Here is an 18463-nt window from a genome sequence, read left to right as displayed (position 1 = left end):
TTTTAAACATACCTTATTCTGCAAGGGGCAGGGGGGGAACGGGACGGGACATGCTGCGGGGAGGAGTGAGACAAAAAGACAAGTCTTTGTAGGAAGCAAAGACCTTAGTACATTTAAAGCAGGCTACTTAGGACAGACAAGAAGATAATCCATCATTCAAATGGCTTTTGCCTTCCTTTCATTTATTGGTTTTCACAAAGAAAGGAAATAAAAAATAAAATAGTATAGCCCCAAACAGCTGACTCAACTAATAGCCATTACTGGAATCACCTAAGGAGAGCCTGGGAAACAACTTGCCATCATTTGCTTTTTCAGGTCAAGATGCAAAGAAATTCTACAGGTTGAGGGCTCACAAGACTACTTTAAAACACAAATAAAACAAAAAAACCCTAGAAAAATCCACACAGAGTTATGAAAAAAGGAAAACACACAAGTCCATTTTTAGAAAATAACAGCAAAGAGCCAATGATTACCTTATGGCTCTCACTTGCTGAGGTCCAGTCCTCCTCAAGCATTTCACTGCCTAGTTACCACTGAGCACTAAGCAGCAGTTTTACATTAAAAGAGAGATGTAATGATGGGCCAAGGTACACACTCTAGTGCAGCCTGACAAATGCCCCATCTCTGTCTCCCTAACTGAACTGCATGAGATGTTTTATCATAAGACCACATCAATACCTTCACTCTTCCCTGTAGCAGAGCAAATGCAGGAAGAGCTAAGGTGTGCGTCACAGCCTCATGCTTCACTCTCACAGACATCAGAGTCATCAGTAGACACCAAGGTAGCAGATGCTCTAGGGTACTGGACATGGGACACTGGAGACGTGGTGCACCACACCAGTCAGCTACTGGGTACAGGCTTACCTTCAAACACTAGTTAGGAGCAGGGTTCCTGAAAAAAGCAATAAAGCAGTGGGAACAGTACTACCTGTTGCTTTGGCAGCGGGTGCCTGTCTGCACCTGAGCTTGTGTCCCTCCTCACCATCCCTACAAGTTCTCTAAAAGAAACCACCAGCCCCTCTAGCAAGCATCTGCTTCCTCCAGAGTAAAGTCCTGCCAGCTTTGGTCTCTCACAGGAGCCAAGGCAGGAGCCAGCTGCTCTGCCACTCCAGCACTTGGCCTGAGCACGGCAGGGCTACAGACTGGCAGTCTGTGCACTCCTTCCTCACCCTCCACACTTTTCACCTGACTTCATAGCCTTGACTGGAGAGACTGGCTGTTTTAAGTTATTTGTATGTATTTTAGAACACACATATTTGGTGCACAGTATCTTTGTAGAGAGCCATCAGTCTTTCAGATCTTTCTGTCATGGATGTGCAGAGTGAGATTAGCCCTCATCTTTGCAAATAATCTCCTGACTTTGCAGCACACTTCTGTTAGTGATGAATGTTGAGAAGGGAGGAGAAGAGAGTGGTGGTTTTTTTTTTTTGTGTTACTTTTATCTAATTTGTCCTGTGCAAAAGGAATTTGCTGACACTAGACAGGGCATCTCTGAGCACTGGCCAAAACAACTGAGTTTGTGACCACACCCACACGTTACTTAGGATGTTTCCGTACTGTCTGAGCTTACACACACAGCATCATGCACGTACATCATACATGGTGTTAGGGCCTTGCCAGAGTATGCGTATCCGAGCTAGAAGGCTTCAATCCTGCTGTGTCTACTCAGTTTATAATGATTTGCCAAACCCCTGAAACCACAACTGCCCTATATCGCTGGCAGTGCTGACACTGGATCAGGCCTGGAGGTCCCTTACCCTACAATCAACTGCTTGAAGCTACAGCTGCAAAGGCAGCTACTCCCTGAGAAGTATGCTGGCATACTGCCACTGGAACACCTCTGAACTGTAGAACCAAGGATTTCACTGATTTCCCCCCAGGTACCTGGCCACAGTGGGCCAGTAGTGTCTACAAACCAATTCTTTGTACACCCATAAGCAACTGATAGGTCAATGGCAGCACAGTGAAATGTGGATTCCATGGGATTCCCTGCACAGTAATTAAAGGTCTGGTTAAACTGGTGACACAAACGATCTAGATCTGCAAGATGATGCTGCAGCACATCAAAGTATGGTTGAGGTTGGAAGGGACCTCTGAAGGTCATCTGGTACAACCCCCCCTGCTCAAGCAGGGCTACCTACAACAAGCTGCCCAGGACCACATCTAGACAGGTTTTTAGTATCTCTTAAAGAGGAAGACTCCACAACCTCTCTGGGCAACCCTTCCCAGTGCTCAGTCACCCTCACAGTGAAAAAACACTTCCTGATGTTCAGAGGAAACCTCCTGTGTTTCAGCTTGCGCCCACTGCCTCTCACCCTGTCAGTGAGTGCCAATGAAGAGAGTCTAGCTCTGTCCTCTTTACACCCTCCCTTCAGGTATTTATATAAATCGGTAAGATCCCTCCCCAAGCCTTCCCTTCTCCAGGGTGAGCAGTCCCAGCTCTCTCAGCTTTTCCTCACAGGAGAGATGTTCAAGTCCCTTTATCACATTAGGCACCTTTTGCTGGACTCTCTCCAGAAGTTCCATACCTCATTTCTTGTACTGGGAAGCCTAATCTCAAAGTCACTGCCCATCAGGCAGGATGAGAAGAAGTCTAAGTGCTCTACTACATGAAGAAACTTTTTTTCCAGGGCATACAGGAGCTCAGGCTGCATCTGTGTCAGTGCAGAGTCAAGTCCCTTCAGCTGTGTTAGTGAACGTCTGAAAATTATGGAAAAAGCTGCTAGTCTCCACAGTAACATAAGCCAACGCAGTCCCACAAGTAAGCAATAGTCCCATAGGCCTCAAATCCTCATCTTAGCAAGATTAAGTCTGTCCATGAAAGTCTGAAAGCCAGATGATGATAAGTGGGACAAGGTATTCTGTGAGCATCCGAGACTCTTGCAACTGCAGTTAAGTCCTGGAACATCCACTTCCTCCTTGATAACAAGGAGCACTCGGCTTCTAAGGGCAGACCCAATCCCTCTGCAGAAGATGCAGAACTCCTAACAGCAGACCTCTAAAGCCAGCGTTTCTCAAGGTGCAACCTGAAGCTATTTTTGTATTTCACAGAAGTGTGAAGCCGCTGCTGCCATCATTCACCAAGCACTGACCCTTACACAAATGCACTGGTGTATAGCCATACAGCGCTCATAAGGTGGATGAACCATGACCAGTTTGCCAGCAGTACAGAGGAGAAGCCTGCAGGTACCCTAAGGCATAGGCACAGACAGTTGGGATAGCTATTCCATTAGAATGCACTCTATTGGGATGCAAGCAAGTCCCTGCTAATAGATCAAGGGTCTTTCTCAACTGTATTTAACAGAAATAATGACAGCAAAATTATACATGTGCCTGAAGTACACTCCATGAGACAAATTACTCTGAATCTTGTAAATTATAAATACCTAAACACTCCACACTTATCCTCACACACAGTTTGAACAACATTTCTGTTTCACACCAGAAGAAAACAGAACAACCTAGACGTGAACTCCTGGACAGGTAAAGAATATGTGACAGTTTCATTCTGGGGACTAGTCACTGGATTTCTGTGGAAGATGGAGTTGCAGAGCTGGGACAATTTTCATTGTTAGAAAAGGAGGAAAAATATTCAGAAAGGCATGCTGGCCAGAAAGGTCAAAGTATCATTGCACTATTGAAAGTGAAGGTGGGGCAGGGCAAATGCACTTATTTAGCAGAAAAATTCAAATTAAAGTTAAATGAATAATCAAATTAAATGGAGAAATTAAACTGTTTGTACAAGTGTTCTAGATGCCTAGGCAATAAACACAAAGAATTGCTAATATACAGATTTAGATTTGAAGAGGAAGATATAACTGAAGCAAAGACTTACACAAGTGAAAGTTTAGTGATTAGCTTTTTTGTACTTCAAAACTGGCTTGCAGCCAGTGATCTTTAATATTTTCAGTTTAAATTCTAATAGAGAAAAATTGACACAAAAGCTGGTGCCATGGCAGATGACTAAGTCACAGCTAATGTGACAGACAAGCGAGTGGGGCTCCTTAAACACTTTAGCGAAAAGGGAAGTAGGTATAATCTCTCAGGGCCATGTAACTGATGCTAAAGGTCTCAAGCAAATTACCCTGGTATTTCTGCAAGTTTACAAATTGCAATTTCTAAACCAGAAAAGCACCACATAGAGATACTTCTTAAGAAAAAGAACATGTAACAGAACTACAGTCAAAAGTAACTGCAGCAGCATGTGATTACGACTCTATACCATTTGCTGTATGTAAACAAAAGAAGTCCAACACCAGTAGTAGAGGTATGTTATAGGCATGCTGTGTTTCATGAGAGCTACTTTAGCAAAAGCTTGCAGAATTGCAAGTGGAGATAACTGGATTTAGATTTAAACCATGAACAACTGCGAGTCACTTCAGAACATTTTATGAAACAGCCTAGACAGCCTCAATTCTACACAACAAAGAAAAATGAAAAGTAATAAAAGCAGCCTCAACAGGAGGGGATATAAAAGGTGAAAACTTAAATAGGTAAGCCAAAAATTTGAGAAATTTCACAAATTATTAATAGAAAGAGTCAAAGGAAGCACTCCAGGGCTCTATATGAGACCTCTTTTTTTTTTTTTTTAATCACAAAACACTTAAAACCATGTTAGTTCCTCACTAAACTGCTGCTGTAGAACACGTAATATTTATTAACACAGAAAAAAACATACATAATTTGCAAATATTTTTGGTTTGGTTTTAGGGAAAACATAGACAACATCTGCAATGACAATTGGAGTGTCCACCATAGCACCCACTGAAGATAAATGTTACAGAGGATTTACTAAAGTTAGAACATTGTCACTCAGCAGGTTCAGACACCTCTTATCAAAGAGTTTTACAAGGAATGGCTAAAAAATCATCCTGCCTTCTAACTCTTCAAATATCACCCAAAAAATCCCAAAGGAAGGGAAAGGGGTGAGGGAAAGAAAGCTATTCCATTACATTTCAGACGGCTTGCTGTACAAAGTCAGTGGTTTTGAGGAACTAGGCATCTGCTAAGCAACTGATTGTACAAGAAACCAATATAGCATGCATTAAATAACAGTTGTTTAAACAGTAACTATTAAGTTACATAGGTGAAAGTCCTCAGCAGACAGCTGTCTTCCGAACAGGATCCCAGCAATACCAAGACTGGGGTAAGAAACTTAAATATCTTCACCCACAAGATAGAATAAAACCATAAAATTATTACTGACAGTACTTGCAGGTGACACAAAAGCTGTGGACTGGTAAATTATGAAGAGGATATGATGCTGAAAAATGATTAGAATAACCTGTAAATCAGAAACAGGCAAAAACTGTGCATTGAAGTACTATTAAATGTAGCTGTCAAGCAATGAATGAAACCACCTGAAAAGCAGTTATTTAGAAGAGTATTGGAGTTACAGCAGATAGTCATCTAAACACAAACAGTTTAATGTCATGGCTCAGAAGGCTGTTGCACTCCTTGAACACACATCAACAGTAGTATCCCAACTAGTAGAAGAGAAATTTTACTCTCATACTTGTAATAAAAAGTATATACAGATCAGTGTTCAGTTCTCATCATCTGTTCTTTAGTAATGATGTTGAAGAGTTGGAAAGGAGTGAAAGAGAGCTACAAGAATGATTAAAGGATTACAAAATGCACCCTACAGTTACAGAGTTAGAACTGAACTATGAACCATCCAGACCTTGCCACAAACAGGGGATATTGGAATACTTCCTTTTTGTCCTTGAAGTTCTTAATAAATGTAATGTTCAAGAAGATGATGAATTTAAACCATAAGTAGTATAGTTATTTTATTTCTTACACTTCACCTAACATGGAAAGGAAATTCCACAATAATCTGTTTATTTATCAGACAGGTTGAAGGCATTTTGTGGAACAGCCATGCATTTTGGTTAAAAAAACACGCCATCCCCAAAAACTAGACCCAAAAAGAAAAAAACAAACACAACCCCCGCCCCCCAAAACAACACAGAAGCAAAAGCAAGACTGAGAGCTACGGAGCACAGTGATTGATACAATTAATGTCACTATACCCAAACTACAGTCTAGGTTGGTAGGTTGAAATACTGTTTTAAAAACATATATATTAAATCAACAAATGAACATTTCTCTAGCTTATGGCCTGCCCTGTTCTAACCACTTCCCTGAGTTTGGCTCTCTGTGCACATGAAAAACCTTGCAAACAAATGGGAAGGTATTAGAGAATTACGTTACTACACAGAAGCAGCTTGGTATCATGTGAACAAGACAAATAAAACACACAGGCATGGAAGGTGATGACCTGTTTCTCCAGCTATGGATTATTGCAGAAAATGTCACTCCTTGGAGATACAAACAAGTAAAATATAAAACAAAGGCATTACAAAATACTCTCATGGTGGTTTTTTCCCCATTTTTTAAGCTATTCTAACATAAGAGTGTGCCCTAACAGCTTGACAAGTTATATATAGAGTAACTTTGCATAACTGCCAACAAAAAACCACCTTATTTTGCCATTTTAAACAACGAAATCCTATATCTCCTCTTGCTTTACTGGTTTTATATTATTTAATGGGAAAACTCCACAGACAAAAGAAGGCACTGTAAAAATTTAACTACTGTGCTCCTCACTTTACTACATTAAATTGTAGACCAAGAAAGTCTGCAAATCAAAAGATTCAGCCAAAATATTTTCAGAGAATAATCAAATGAAAACAGCACTAATAAAACTAACATAAAGAAAAATAAATACAGGCACAAGAATGCCTTTGCCCAGAGAATGCTTGTGTCAGAAAATTCTCCAAGGGAAGTTAACTTATAGGCATACATATTAACTTCACTGTTCAATGTCAGAAGTTTGCATTTGTCATTGGGAGTACAGTCATAATTAAGCTATTAGCAAATTCTGTTCATGTTGTTTATCTGGTTTTGCTTCAAAGGCTAAAATCTTTAGAGATTATCATAAGTTTAGTCCTCAACCCTAACTAGATTTAATAATTAATAGTAGTGTATTACTCTGTTGTACGGCCAAACACAGAACAAAACCACAGTGAATCAGAATTCATTATTATCATGTCTTGCAGATAAAACGCAAGAATGAATGGAATTAAGTAAATAAACCTTAAGAGAACAAACATTACTCTGGACAAAGAATGTTTCTAGATTCCTGTGATCACAGATGGTATAAGCCAAGCCATCTTCACAATATTACTGATGCTAACATCAGAATTAGATCAAACACGTTATTAGTCAATTTACTCAAATTCAGTAATTCCAATAAATCTTAGTTCTGTTTGTAGAAAATACTTGGTTTTACATTTTGATGAAAGCAAATTTACTCCTAAATGGTCCATTCTGCCTTTTTATGAAATCAGCAGCTAAACTAGGAGAAACAGTCATCTAAGTTAAATCCATCTTTTCATGGATCAGAGTAAATATTTATTATCTCCTGTAGTTTATTTACCATTTCAATGCTGAGAAAAACAGAGACCACAAGAAAACCAAACACATTACAAAAGAATCTCACACTATTTCTTCTCAACATTCTCTTCTAACCAAGAAAAACGGAAGTATGTTTAGATGCACTTTCAGAGGAAAATAAATAAATTTAAAAAAATAAAGCATTGTTCCATCCAGTAATCAGGTTGGGAAGAGGTATACAGTCTTTAATTCCAGGAAATTACTGATTACCAAAGCACTCTAATCACAGAATAGTTAGGGTTGGATTAACCTTCAGAGATCATCTAGTCCAACCCTGCTGCCACAGGCAAGGACATCATTCACTATATCAGGTTGCTCAAAGCCCCATTCAACCTGACCTTCAACACTTCCAGTGACGGGCCACCGAGAGTCTCTCTGGGCAACCTGTTCCAGTGCCTCACCACCCTCATAGGAAAGAATTTCTTCCTAATATCTAATCTAAATCTACCCTTTTTCAGTTTAAAACCACTACCCCTTATCCTGTCACTACAGGCCCTGGTAAAAAGTCTACCAACTGTACCACTCAGCTCGGTGTCAATCTGGAAATCTGCTGAGGATGCAACTCAATCCCACCGTCTATGTCATAATGAAGACATTAAACAGTATGTACCCTTGAGGGACACCACTCATTACTGTTTCCACTTGAACATTTGAGTCACTAACTGTAACTCTTTGGGTGCTGCCTCAAGCCAATTCCTTATCCATCAAACAGTCCATCCATCAAATCCCTATCTCTCCAATTTAGCAGTGAGAATGTTGTGGGGGATCGTATCAAAGGCCTTACAGAACTCTAGATAGATGACACCTGTAGCTCCTCCTTTGTCCACTGATGCAGTTACTCCATCGCAGAAGGCCATTAGATTAGTCAGGCACAAAATGTGCCCTTTGTGAATCTATGTTGGGTGTCTCTAATCACCTCCCTGTCTTCCATATGTTTCAACATATTTTCCAAGAGGATCTGTTCCATGATCTTAAGGCTAAGGCTAAGATTCAGCCTGAGTTTTGGCTTCAGCTCTAGCATTGCCAAAGATGTTTCCCCATCTTGGGGCATTAAAAAAATTTTCACACACCATAAGTGTTTCTCATGGGGGATTTACACTAAACCCTTTCGGCATGACACGCAACACCTACAACTTCCCAGATGAAAACCCCCCACAAAACACCACTTAAAAGGAGACTATGTATTAGAGAAAAGGTGATGACATGAAGGGACTTTGATCTCTCTCTTTCAATAATGGACCAGGTCAGCAGTGTTCAGAAGTCAGTCAGACAGCTGCTTGGTGGCCTGCACTCTGAAATAAGCTACCGATCCCGTCATTGTTATTGATGACCGGGTGCATACATCATAACCACCCCTAATAAAACTTGGCAGCCTCAGGGCAGGAGAGATTAAATCGGCAGTAAGATTGTCACCCTCTCAGCAAGCACTTCTAAGTGTCAGTTCCATCAACAAAGGAAATGAAATGGAGAAAAAGAGAATTTAACCAGAGCTATTCAAATATATGTGTAAGACTATGTGTTTTATTCTTTGTGGTTTTTTGCCCAGCATGACCATACAGTGCCTCAGTTTCTAGGTTACTATTATTCCCTTTTTAAAAACAAACAAAAAAGAAGTAGAAATGAGAAGTATTGCAAGAATCATTATTTTCTCTCCTAAAAGATCAACTTGAGTTAAAGCAAACTATGCTTGTAATAAAGGAGTACTGGGGGGGGGGGGGGGGGGGGGGGGGGCGGCGCTTTCTGTTTTTTAAATCTTCCCTTCACGAAAAACACCTTTGAAAAGGTTTTCACTATCAGTTGTCCCTTTCTGCAAAAGACCTCCAAAAGGTTTTCACTATCAACATAAATGTTGATTTCAATGCTATCTAGAAAACACACTTCAAAAGGGCAAACAAGTACCCTGATGGCTATATAAGAAACTGTTGAAGACACATGAACGATGCCTTTAGTTTTCAGCATTTAATTTCCATTGCTTTTACTGTTCTGGTCTACGAGACAAAGTGGCACATAAGAGTGCTCAGTAAATCCAGTATCAGAGTGAAATAAGTGTTCCATAATTGATCCTCAGTTTCCCAAGCCTGATCAGTTCCTAAAAGCACAAGGACTGATCATTCCCAACTTCTGTGCATTTGAGTTTTTCTGGCCTTCCAAGTTAGACATTGCTGCTACAGAAACTTTCTGTTTGACTCTTTGGCTGACTATTTACCCAGAAATGTGGCCTGGAATAGCATTTGGCATTCTTTTCCAATGATCTCTAATATGAACAAGACAATTAACATTAAAACTCACCCGTGATGGGTTTATAGAACAAGGAGAGAAAAGCAACGCTCCTTAATTTACAGAAATGTTCTCACTCAGTATGAGGATTCTTGCCAAAGATTATCTTGTTTATTTTGAGTTTGCAGCTGGTAGAGCAATGAACTAGCCAAGGACCAAGAAGCTGTATGCTAGCAGCCAGGGAGCATATAGTATGTCTGTCAGTGTACCTGAGCTAATGAGACTAGGCAGCAAAGTATATTCTGTGCCATAAGAGAAAATACTGTGAAATCTAAAATATTTTTTCCTAAAGGAGAATTTTAAAATGTACCCAAGACATGCTCATTACATAGTATCTCAGTTTATAAAACTATGATCAAGAAGGGGGATTTCTTTTGATTGATTCCACAGCCGTATCATAACTAAAGCAGTAATTCCTAAACTCTCAATTCCTGTCTACTGAAAGAATCTCCAGCAGGTTGGCTTTCCATCACATCCAATTATACCAACAAAATACACCTACAGAAGAGTAAACCTGAGCTCTTACCTTGGATTTAACTTGAAGGTGGCTAACCCCATCTGATCCACATTTGGCAATACTTACCAAGATTAGAGCTGTATTTTCAGCTAACTTCAAAGGAGTTAAGGAACTAACTGCACTGATCTCTTCAAAGAAGAGAAAATTTTAGGGGAAAAAAAAAAGAACATAACATATTTCAAATGTTGACTGCCCTTTTCACAATTTCCCTCGGGGAAAAACAAGTCCTCCTTCAACAGACTTCTGATAGCTGGGGCTGAGTCCCAAAGCATTTTGACAAGGACCACCATAGCATTCTCCTAGATACAAAGCAAAAGGCATAGATAATCAATGAGGACAGGAGCTTGCATAGACATTTAATCCATCTGTTTGCTCTGAGACAAAACCAGACCCAAGCACTAGACAAAACTGTCTAGTCCCATTCCTAACAGATGCTTCTTCCACGCACAGAGCAGGTCGACCTAACTTACAAACAACATAGCTCTTGAGATGATGGTGTTGATTACACAGCTCAGCTGTGCTGTGGCAACAGTGATACTGCCTCTATCTTTTCAATTTAGTGAATCACTAGGGGTTTCCACTTTCAGAAACCTTCTGATGTTTTGTTGCCTCATTCAATCTATGCATGTATTGCACACCACGTCCGCTTCAAAGCAAGACGAGCTGAGCCACCGCAGTGGGACTCACCTACACTGTGTCGTTCATATCAGTAGTTTACTGGATGATTCTGCCTGAACAGATCAACAAGGAGCAATCTTGTTTGGTGGGATTCATTTTTGTTTCTGGAATAGCAAACCAGCTTCTCAAATACAGAATGAAATTAACAACAGCACTTTTCTGTTGGCAGCTGCCTCTGCACAGGGGTTCTGGGATAAAACTCTACAGTACAGTTAAACACTAAGCATAGTGTGCAAATTAAGTAGTTTGATTATTCCACGCCATTTGTCCTTTGAAAGCCCACAAAGGACAAAAATACGTAGACAATCACCCTTCAGTTTGTCTCTGTATCAACATTACTTAATGGGGGAACAATGTGCTTTCAGAATGTTTAAGATTTAATCTTAAATTTAGCTTGAAAAAACATTTGTGCTGTTCCTGGAACTCTCTCAGTAACTTTCAAAACTTCTAACTTCTAAAACTGTGGTATCTCTTAGACTCATGCCCTCCAGTGTTAACACATCTAACTTCTTCACACAGAACTAATACATAAAGCCTGCTGCATGATTCCTTCTTTGATGCTAAGAACACTGCAACAATGCTTCCCTAGTATTTCCCACTTTCTAATTCTTCCTCAGTTTCGTACTGCTTTCCTGCTCTTTGTTCTTGCCAGAGGTTTTACACTCGGAGTAAATAAAAGGTGAATGCTGAAAAACTTCCATCATTTTATTAATAACAGCTGCTCATACACACTAGCATTCAAGTGCAAAAACAGATTTTTCCCCAGTCTTATATCATTCAGTAGGACAAGAAAAAATGCTTGGTGTTTATAGCATTCTATTACTGCAACAAAGCTAATTCCCATTAATCACACATCTACCTTATAATGTTATTTCACACCTTCCTGGGATTAAACTTGGAGAGACTGTCATATTATTTCAAAAGAAATTATTTCCCCTGTGAAATTGCCATTGTCATTATACGCCAACAAAAATAATTTTAAGTGGCTAAAAAAGCACAATTATTTCTTTGCTGTATACACTCACAAACATCCATTCTCAAGAGATTCTTCTGCTCAGCATATACTTTTCCCTCCTGCACTAATTCAATATTGTTCATTGATGTGAGATACAAATTTGGGGTCACTTAGCTCTTTGACTTATCAACAAAATTAAATCAGTCAGAATTCTTTAAGTACTGAGGCCTTCAGCTAGTTCCTATTAACTTCAGTGAGTGTAGATCACTTCTAAACCCTTTTTAATGACTGCAAACAAAATATCCCTTCATGATGCACTAAAAATAAATATGTTCCAAATGTATGTTCTTCATATGTTATCACGCTGATATCCAGATGATGATTTGTGTTTTCCTCAGAAAAAAAGAAAAGATGCTTTTATATATGGACATATATGTCTATATAAGAATATATTGAGGCATTCTGCATCTGAAATGAAATTATATTTCCTTAGAAACAGCTTCTGCTAAATAAGAGATATTTACCCATCTAATTACAACACCTATCAAGATGTATGTTAAATATTTGTCCATTTTACAGTCGTAAATATGTACTGTGGTAACTACCTAAAATAATTTGAAAGCATTCAGTGACAGACTGACACAAATACAAGTTACTGGAAATACACTTACTGGAAAAATAAGGAAGCTTGCTTGTTTCTCTAGCTGAAGAAAAAGTTATATAAAACCAGTGTACTCTATTGTTGGCTTAATGGATCAGCTTCCTCTTCAACTATCTCCAGAAAGTCTAAGTCTTTGCTAATTCACGAAGTTCAGCATGTAAATCTTTAATTTGGCTCACACAAGTGTAAGAAAATAACTGCATATGTATATTGCATGCTTGCTGGACCTTATGTTCAAAAGCATATTTCCATGTAAAACTGGTTGCCATTCAGGCTAATTTAAACAGCTTATCTTCCACCTGTTTCCTTTGGTAATGCATAGAGAACAAAACAACACTGATATCAGGCAACTCTTCACTGACACATCTGCTATCTCAAACATAAGAAACACCTACCCCTTAAAAAACCCATGTTTTCCACATGACACAATACCAGCAAATATGCCACAAAATAGCAAACACTGTCCCACACCTCCAGTACTTAATTTGGACAAGGTTTATAGATATGTAGGCACAACTAGCCAGCTAGCATGATACTGCCAGATTACTTTTAGATACTCAAAGCATTTCCCACTGATAAAACAGTGTATAATATATACAGTTTACAGGCAGAGGATGTCCAGAATTGAAGGTTTATGGCTACAATCTATCATGCAGGTCCAAATGCTGCTTTCTGAGACCATGCAAAATTTCCATGGATGAGAGGCAAAATTATATACATAAGAACTAGAGTGCACTGCTCTTACTACTTAACAACATATATTTACATACATGCTTAAAATACAGGCATGCAGAATACTGTACATTTTGTTTGGCATATACAAATATAAAAACATTAAAATGCCTCTTCTTTTTATAATTGGAAAAAAAATGTGTTTTTACAGCTAACAGCAGACAATGGATGGATATTAACAACTGTAAGCTCTGGAGAACAATCATAGAGTTTTACAAAGTGTTCAGCAATAATGAAATCCAGAAAAATTTGGAAATTACATGAGATTAAAACCAAATTCAGTGGAAGACAGAATTTATTCCAAAGTGCCTTAAAACATTACAGCCAAGTTGGGCTAGCCAAACTACTACCATGTAATGTGCTTCAGTACGTATTTCTGAATTCTGGCTTTTCAGAATTACAATAGTAAAAAAAAAAAGCGCTTTGTCCTGTTCTTGTCTGTTCCAAAAGATTAGCAATAAAGTACCTAAAAGTGGTATTCTAATGTTTAATCACAGAGAGAGTTTATTTTTAAACTAAAAATAATCTCAGCATGCACTAAAAGTTTTCCATAAATGACTTAGCATTTTAAACTCTTTGATTCCATGAGAACTAAAAAGATATCATCATTAATACACAAAAAGGGTGTACTGAGCACTCTGTGTGTGTGTGTGTGTGTGAGAGATACAGTAACAGGAGGAAACTAACTCACTTTGCAAGGAACCACTGTATCTTGCACTAGTTAAGGGGGGAAAAAATGTTCTCTTCCAATCAAAAAATGTGAAATTTTTTCTTTCTATTTGCTACATATGTGCATTTGTACATATGTACATCCAACTTTTAAACAAGTATAAGAAAAGAATACACATAGATACACTTAGTTTCATTATTAACTCAAAAGGTTTTAAGGCACACACAGATGCAAGTCTGAAGAACATGCACGGTCAATTAACATGGCTCAGCTGAAACTGCATTAGTAGTCTCCTTATGAGCCAAAGGATATGCCCCAGTCATATTCAAAAGCCTTTAACCAACCTTGGCTTTTAATTCCCTCAGTACTTTACAAAGTGGGACTGAGAAGTTGGCACGTCTGGAAAAAACAAACACTGAAACAAACATTTGCCTATGTTTACATAATATTAAGCAACAGTAGTTAAGTTTTTAGGGGGAAAGACATGTAATGGGACAGTAAAAGTCTATTCAATTTTTACAAAAAGATGACGTTAAGCTATTTCAGTAGGTTTTCATGCTACCAGCCTCACCATTTTTAATGACCACTTTTCTATTCTAAAACGGTTTTGTCTGTCTCATAACCATGTGAATGACCCACACAAACACCACAATAACCAGACAACTGCCCATGCTGGGGAAGCAGTGAGAGTGACTAAAAAAAAGAGCTCTCAGATACTTAAAATAACTCCACTAATAAAGTAGTTTTCCTCAAAATTTGTTTGCAAATTGAAAGTTAAATCTCTACCCAATCCCACGACTCCAACAGTGGTTCACCACTATATTGCATTTTACACAATGAGATCATTAAGTGTTAATCCAAACAGCTGCACATGGACACACATTTTCAAACATATGACAGAGGCTGACAAAGCAAAAGATGAAAATGTGTGCATAGTTAACAATTTCTGTACTGGTTTCACTACCCAAGTATACGGATGGTATGAGCAGTCGAACATTCACCCCTCTTGGTCTCTAGTACATCATGCTTAAGCCTTCGCAAGTGCATCAGAACTCTTGGTTTGCACCAGTGAGAATAAATGCAAAAAGCTTTCATACAAGCACTCAAGAGTTTTTCTCCAATGCCTTCTATGGGTCAACTTCTCCCACACACCATTTATTCCAAAGCAAAGCCACAACTGGACCCCAATCTACTACCACCTACCCCTACACTCCACATTACCAGTGAGAGGACCTTGCAAAACAGTACAAACTCTGTGTTACTGATTGCAGAAGTGGATCTCTGAATTCCTTCTCTGTGTAATGTATATTGGTTTCCTTCAGTAACTTTCATACATTTTTGAAAACTTGGTAGAAGCCTCTAGCACTACTGCAAGAAAAAAATCAGGAATATACTGCAAGAAAAATCAGGAATATACAGAAACAATTCAGACCTGAGTAACAAGTCAAGTATGCCAACTGCCTCTCCTGAAGTAAGTGTATATCATTAAGTAATTATACTTAAACATCCATAAAATTAAGCAAAGGCAAGCTATCTATCCCCTATTTTATCTTTGCGAATCTTGAAGCAGTCTCGGCACGCACTTTCATTAACTAAAATCAGGTCAAAATAAGACAGAACATTATTACTGGGAGTGTTGAGTGTATCTCCACCACTACCTTCCCACATCAGTTAAGGATCCCAACATACTTCTCCATATCCAGAGACAAGCAGCAGGAAATAGCATATTCATGCTGAAGAATTAAAATGTATTCTGACTTTTCCTTTCAACTCTCCTTACCCCACTGAAAAGGCAATTTACTCTCCCAGTATAAATCACTACTTTCATATACATGGCCCAAAAAAATCTTCAGCATAAACATCCTGCATCCACTTGGAACATCCTCATTCATCCGCACACCAGACAGTGGTGCAGACATATTTCAAGGCCTGCGAGTCCCTGGCAGAAGCTGTATTACCACGGGAGCTACACAACATAGTAGAACACACTGGATAAGGACAGACATATTTTAATTCAAAAGGCTTATTTTAACACAAGCCAAATTTCTATTAAACAGTGTCTCTGCATACTTGCGGCTCTAAAATAACCACCTGTGTTTTAATTAAAGAGAAATGATACAATAGGTTTTATTTCCTGACCAGTGGGTGGATTCTGAAGGTATTAAAGATCCTGTCATCCTCCTGCAGACTTGAGGTTACTCCTCAGCTTTTCGTGTGCATCTGGGGCTTTACCGTTGCCTTTTCTTTCTAAAAAACTGTCTACAATATGAGCGTAAGCCCCTCGTCCCGGTTTACTTCATTAAATAAAAATCACAATGAAAAAATGCATCCAGTGAGCCAACAGCCTTCCCGAGGCTCACACAGAACAATGCAGATATTAAACCCGCCACCATCGATCTGCACAGCAACTCCCCCTGCGAGTCCCCTTCGTTACTCTGCCGCTTTGCCATCACTCTGCCACACACACCGCCGCCGACATTTGCCCCTCGTCACCTCCCCCAGCCCCGCCGCCATCCTTTCCCTCTCCATTTTGGAAGGCCGTTCCCTCTCCACAGCAAGCCCACCCGCGGGAACGGCGGCCGCTCGCCCCGCCGCCGGCGATGCCGCGGGCGGGCACAACGCCCCGCCGCGGCGGGGGCACGGGCCGCGGCTCCCCGCGGCGGCGGAGGCGGCGAGCGCCCGGCGGCAGCCCAGCCCGGCCCGCCGCCGCCCCGGCCCCGCCACCGGCCGCTTCGGCCCTGCCATGTAACGCGGCGGCCGGAGGGAGCCCGGGGCGGCGGCGATGCCAGGGCTGCGGCCCCGGCGGAACCTGGGGCGTGCGTGCCGGCGCCGGGCCGAGCCTAGCCGAGGCGACGAGGCCGGGCCGAGTCGAGCCCAGCCCAGCTCGACTGGGCGGCGGCAGCCCGCGACTCACCCAGCAACAGCAGCTTCAGCTCCCGGCGGGCGTCCCGTTTGTCCCGGCGCAGCTGCCGCTCGATCTCGTCGTTGATCCGCCGGGCTTCCTTGGCTTCCTCGCTCAGGCAGCACGCCATGATGGACTCCAGAGTCATTCTTCCTAACTGGTTCAGACACAACCCCCACCCCCCCTAAAATCGCACGCACACTCACACACACGCACCCCGCCGCCGCCGCACCGGCCCCGGGGGGCACAGGCTCTCTCTGCCCGGCAGCCCCGGCCGGGCGCCGCAAGGCAAGCGCAGGCAGCTGCCTCGATGCCACAGACGGGCGAGGAGAAAGAGCAGGGCCGCTGGCAGCGCGGATCCCCGCTCCCCGCCGCTGACACCCGCCGCTGCCAACTCCTCCTCTCCTCTAAATCATGCACCAAACAACATGGAAACATCCACCGCGGCGGCAGCAGCAGCGCTACCCAGTCGAGCTGAAGCCGCGCCGCTCGCCGCCGCCGCCCCTCGCCCTGCTGCTCCCCTTCCCCCGCCGCCGCCCGCAGCCAACACGGTCCCCGAGCGTCCCTGGCGGACGACACCCCCGCCGTCCTCCGACGCGACCACCCCACCCCCTGGGGAAATGCTAATGCCCGCTAATCCCTCCGCCCCTCCACACACACATTTCCCCTGCCTCTCCCCGTGCCCTGGAGCGGGAGCCCAGCTCCTGCGGGGTGGGTGAGCCCGACCGCTGCCCGGCGACCTCGGCGCGCGCCCGGCGGGAAGCGCTTCCTCACGGCCGGCCCTCCTTCCCGGCGCGGCGGTCGCTCGCCCCTCTGCCTCCGGCGGGGAGAGCCGCTGCCGGAGAGCTGCCGCGGCTCCCCCCTGCCCTGCCCTGCCAGGAAGGCGGAGAGAGGGGGAGGGCGGCGGGCAGCCACCGGGGAGGAAAGGGAGGCAAGCAAGGCAGGCAGGGGCCGGGCGAGCCCGGCTTTTCAATGGTTCGGCTCCGCGGGCGTGGTGAGGCAGAAATATGGCGGCCCGTCTCACCCGCTCTCCCCCCGCCCCGCCGCACGCCGGAGGCGAGAGGCTGGGGGAGCCGGGCCCCCCGGGATGCCGCCCCCGCCCCCAGCCGGGCACGGCGCCCCAAGGCCGCCCCCGCCCGCCCTGCGGAGGGGGCGGAGGGGAGGGGAGGGGGGGGGGGGGGGGAGAGAGGGCGGTTTCTCGCACCAAATGGCCGCGCGGAGCGCAGCCGGCCCCGGTTCGTCCTGCGGGGCAGAGCTGCGCCTGGCGCCCGGCGCTGCGCTCGCTTTCGCCGCCTTTGTTTCCAGTCGGGGGGACGCGCTTTTATCCCGAGCCCGTCCTAGAGGACTTGACTTGGGTCGGCAGGGACGGAGCGGGAAATGGGACAACTGAGATGGGAAGGGACGGGGCAGGCAGGGGAGAGGTGCCTTGTCCGCCTTTGCCGGCAGGGACGCGCAGAGCGGGACACAGCCTCGGCACCAGGCACTAGGGAGTTTTTGCGCCCGCGGTCCTGACGCCCTGCCCGAGGGGCTCTGTCCCATGCGGGGGAAGCAAAGACGTTCGCCACGAAGGCGACGGGACACTTGTCCGCCTCACTGAAAGGGACCAATAC

The 18463-nt window shown here is 42.9% G+C and overlaps 1 protein-coding gene across 4 annotated transcripts in view; it reads right to left on the bottom strand.

The window, feature by feature from the left end:
* The window catches only part of LOC141938421 (guanine nucleotide-binding protein G(q) subunit alpha), a 146830-nt gene extending 128967 nt beyond the window's left edge, over positions 1-17863 (bottom strand). For 3 of the 4 annotated variants that reach the window (XR_012627275.1, XR_012627276.1, XM_074857296.1), the window contains exon 1: positions 16866-17456. Coding sequence is in view for 2 of the 4 variants with exons in the window: in XM_074857296.1 (XP_074713397.1) it covers positions 16866-17001 (136 nt within the window). In the remaining 2 variants the exon portion in view is untranslated. Of the gene's footprint in view, positions 1-16865; positions 17457-17627 lie in introns of those variants that run through there. The other variant, XM_074857297.1, reaches the window with a different exon arrangement.
* Between the last annotated feature and the right edge of the window lie 600 nt (positions 17864-18463).

The sequence above is a fragment of the Strix uralensis genome, chromosome Z, assembly GCF_047716275.1.
Source record: "Strix uralensis isolate ZFMK-TIS-50842 chromosome Z, bStrUra1, whole genome shotgun sequence".
NCBI lineage: Eukaryota > Metazoa > Chordata > Aves > Strigiformes > Strigidae > Strix > Strix uralensis.
The sequence above is the reverse complement of the archived record's forward strand: the minus strand, read 5'-3'. Positions and strand labels throughout refer to the sequence as shown.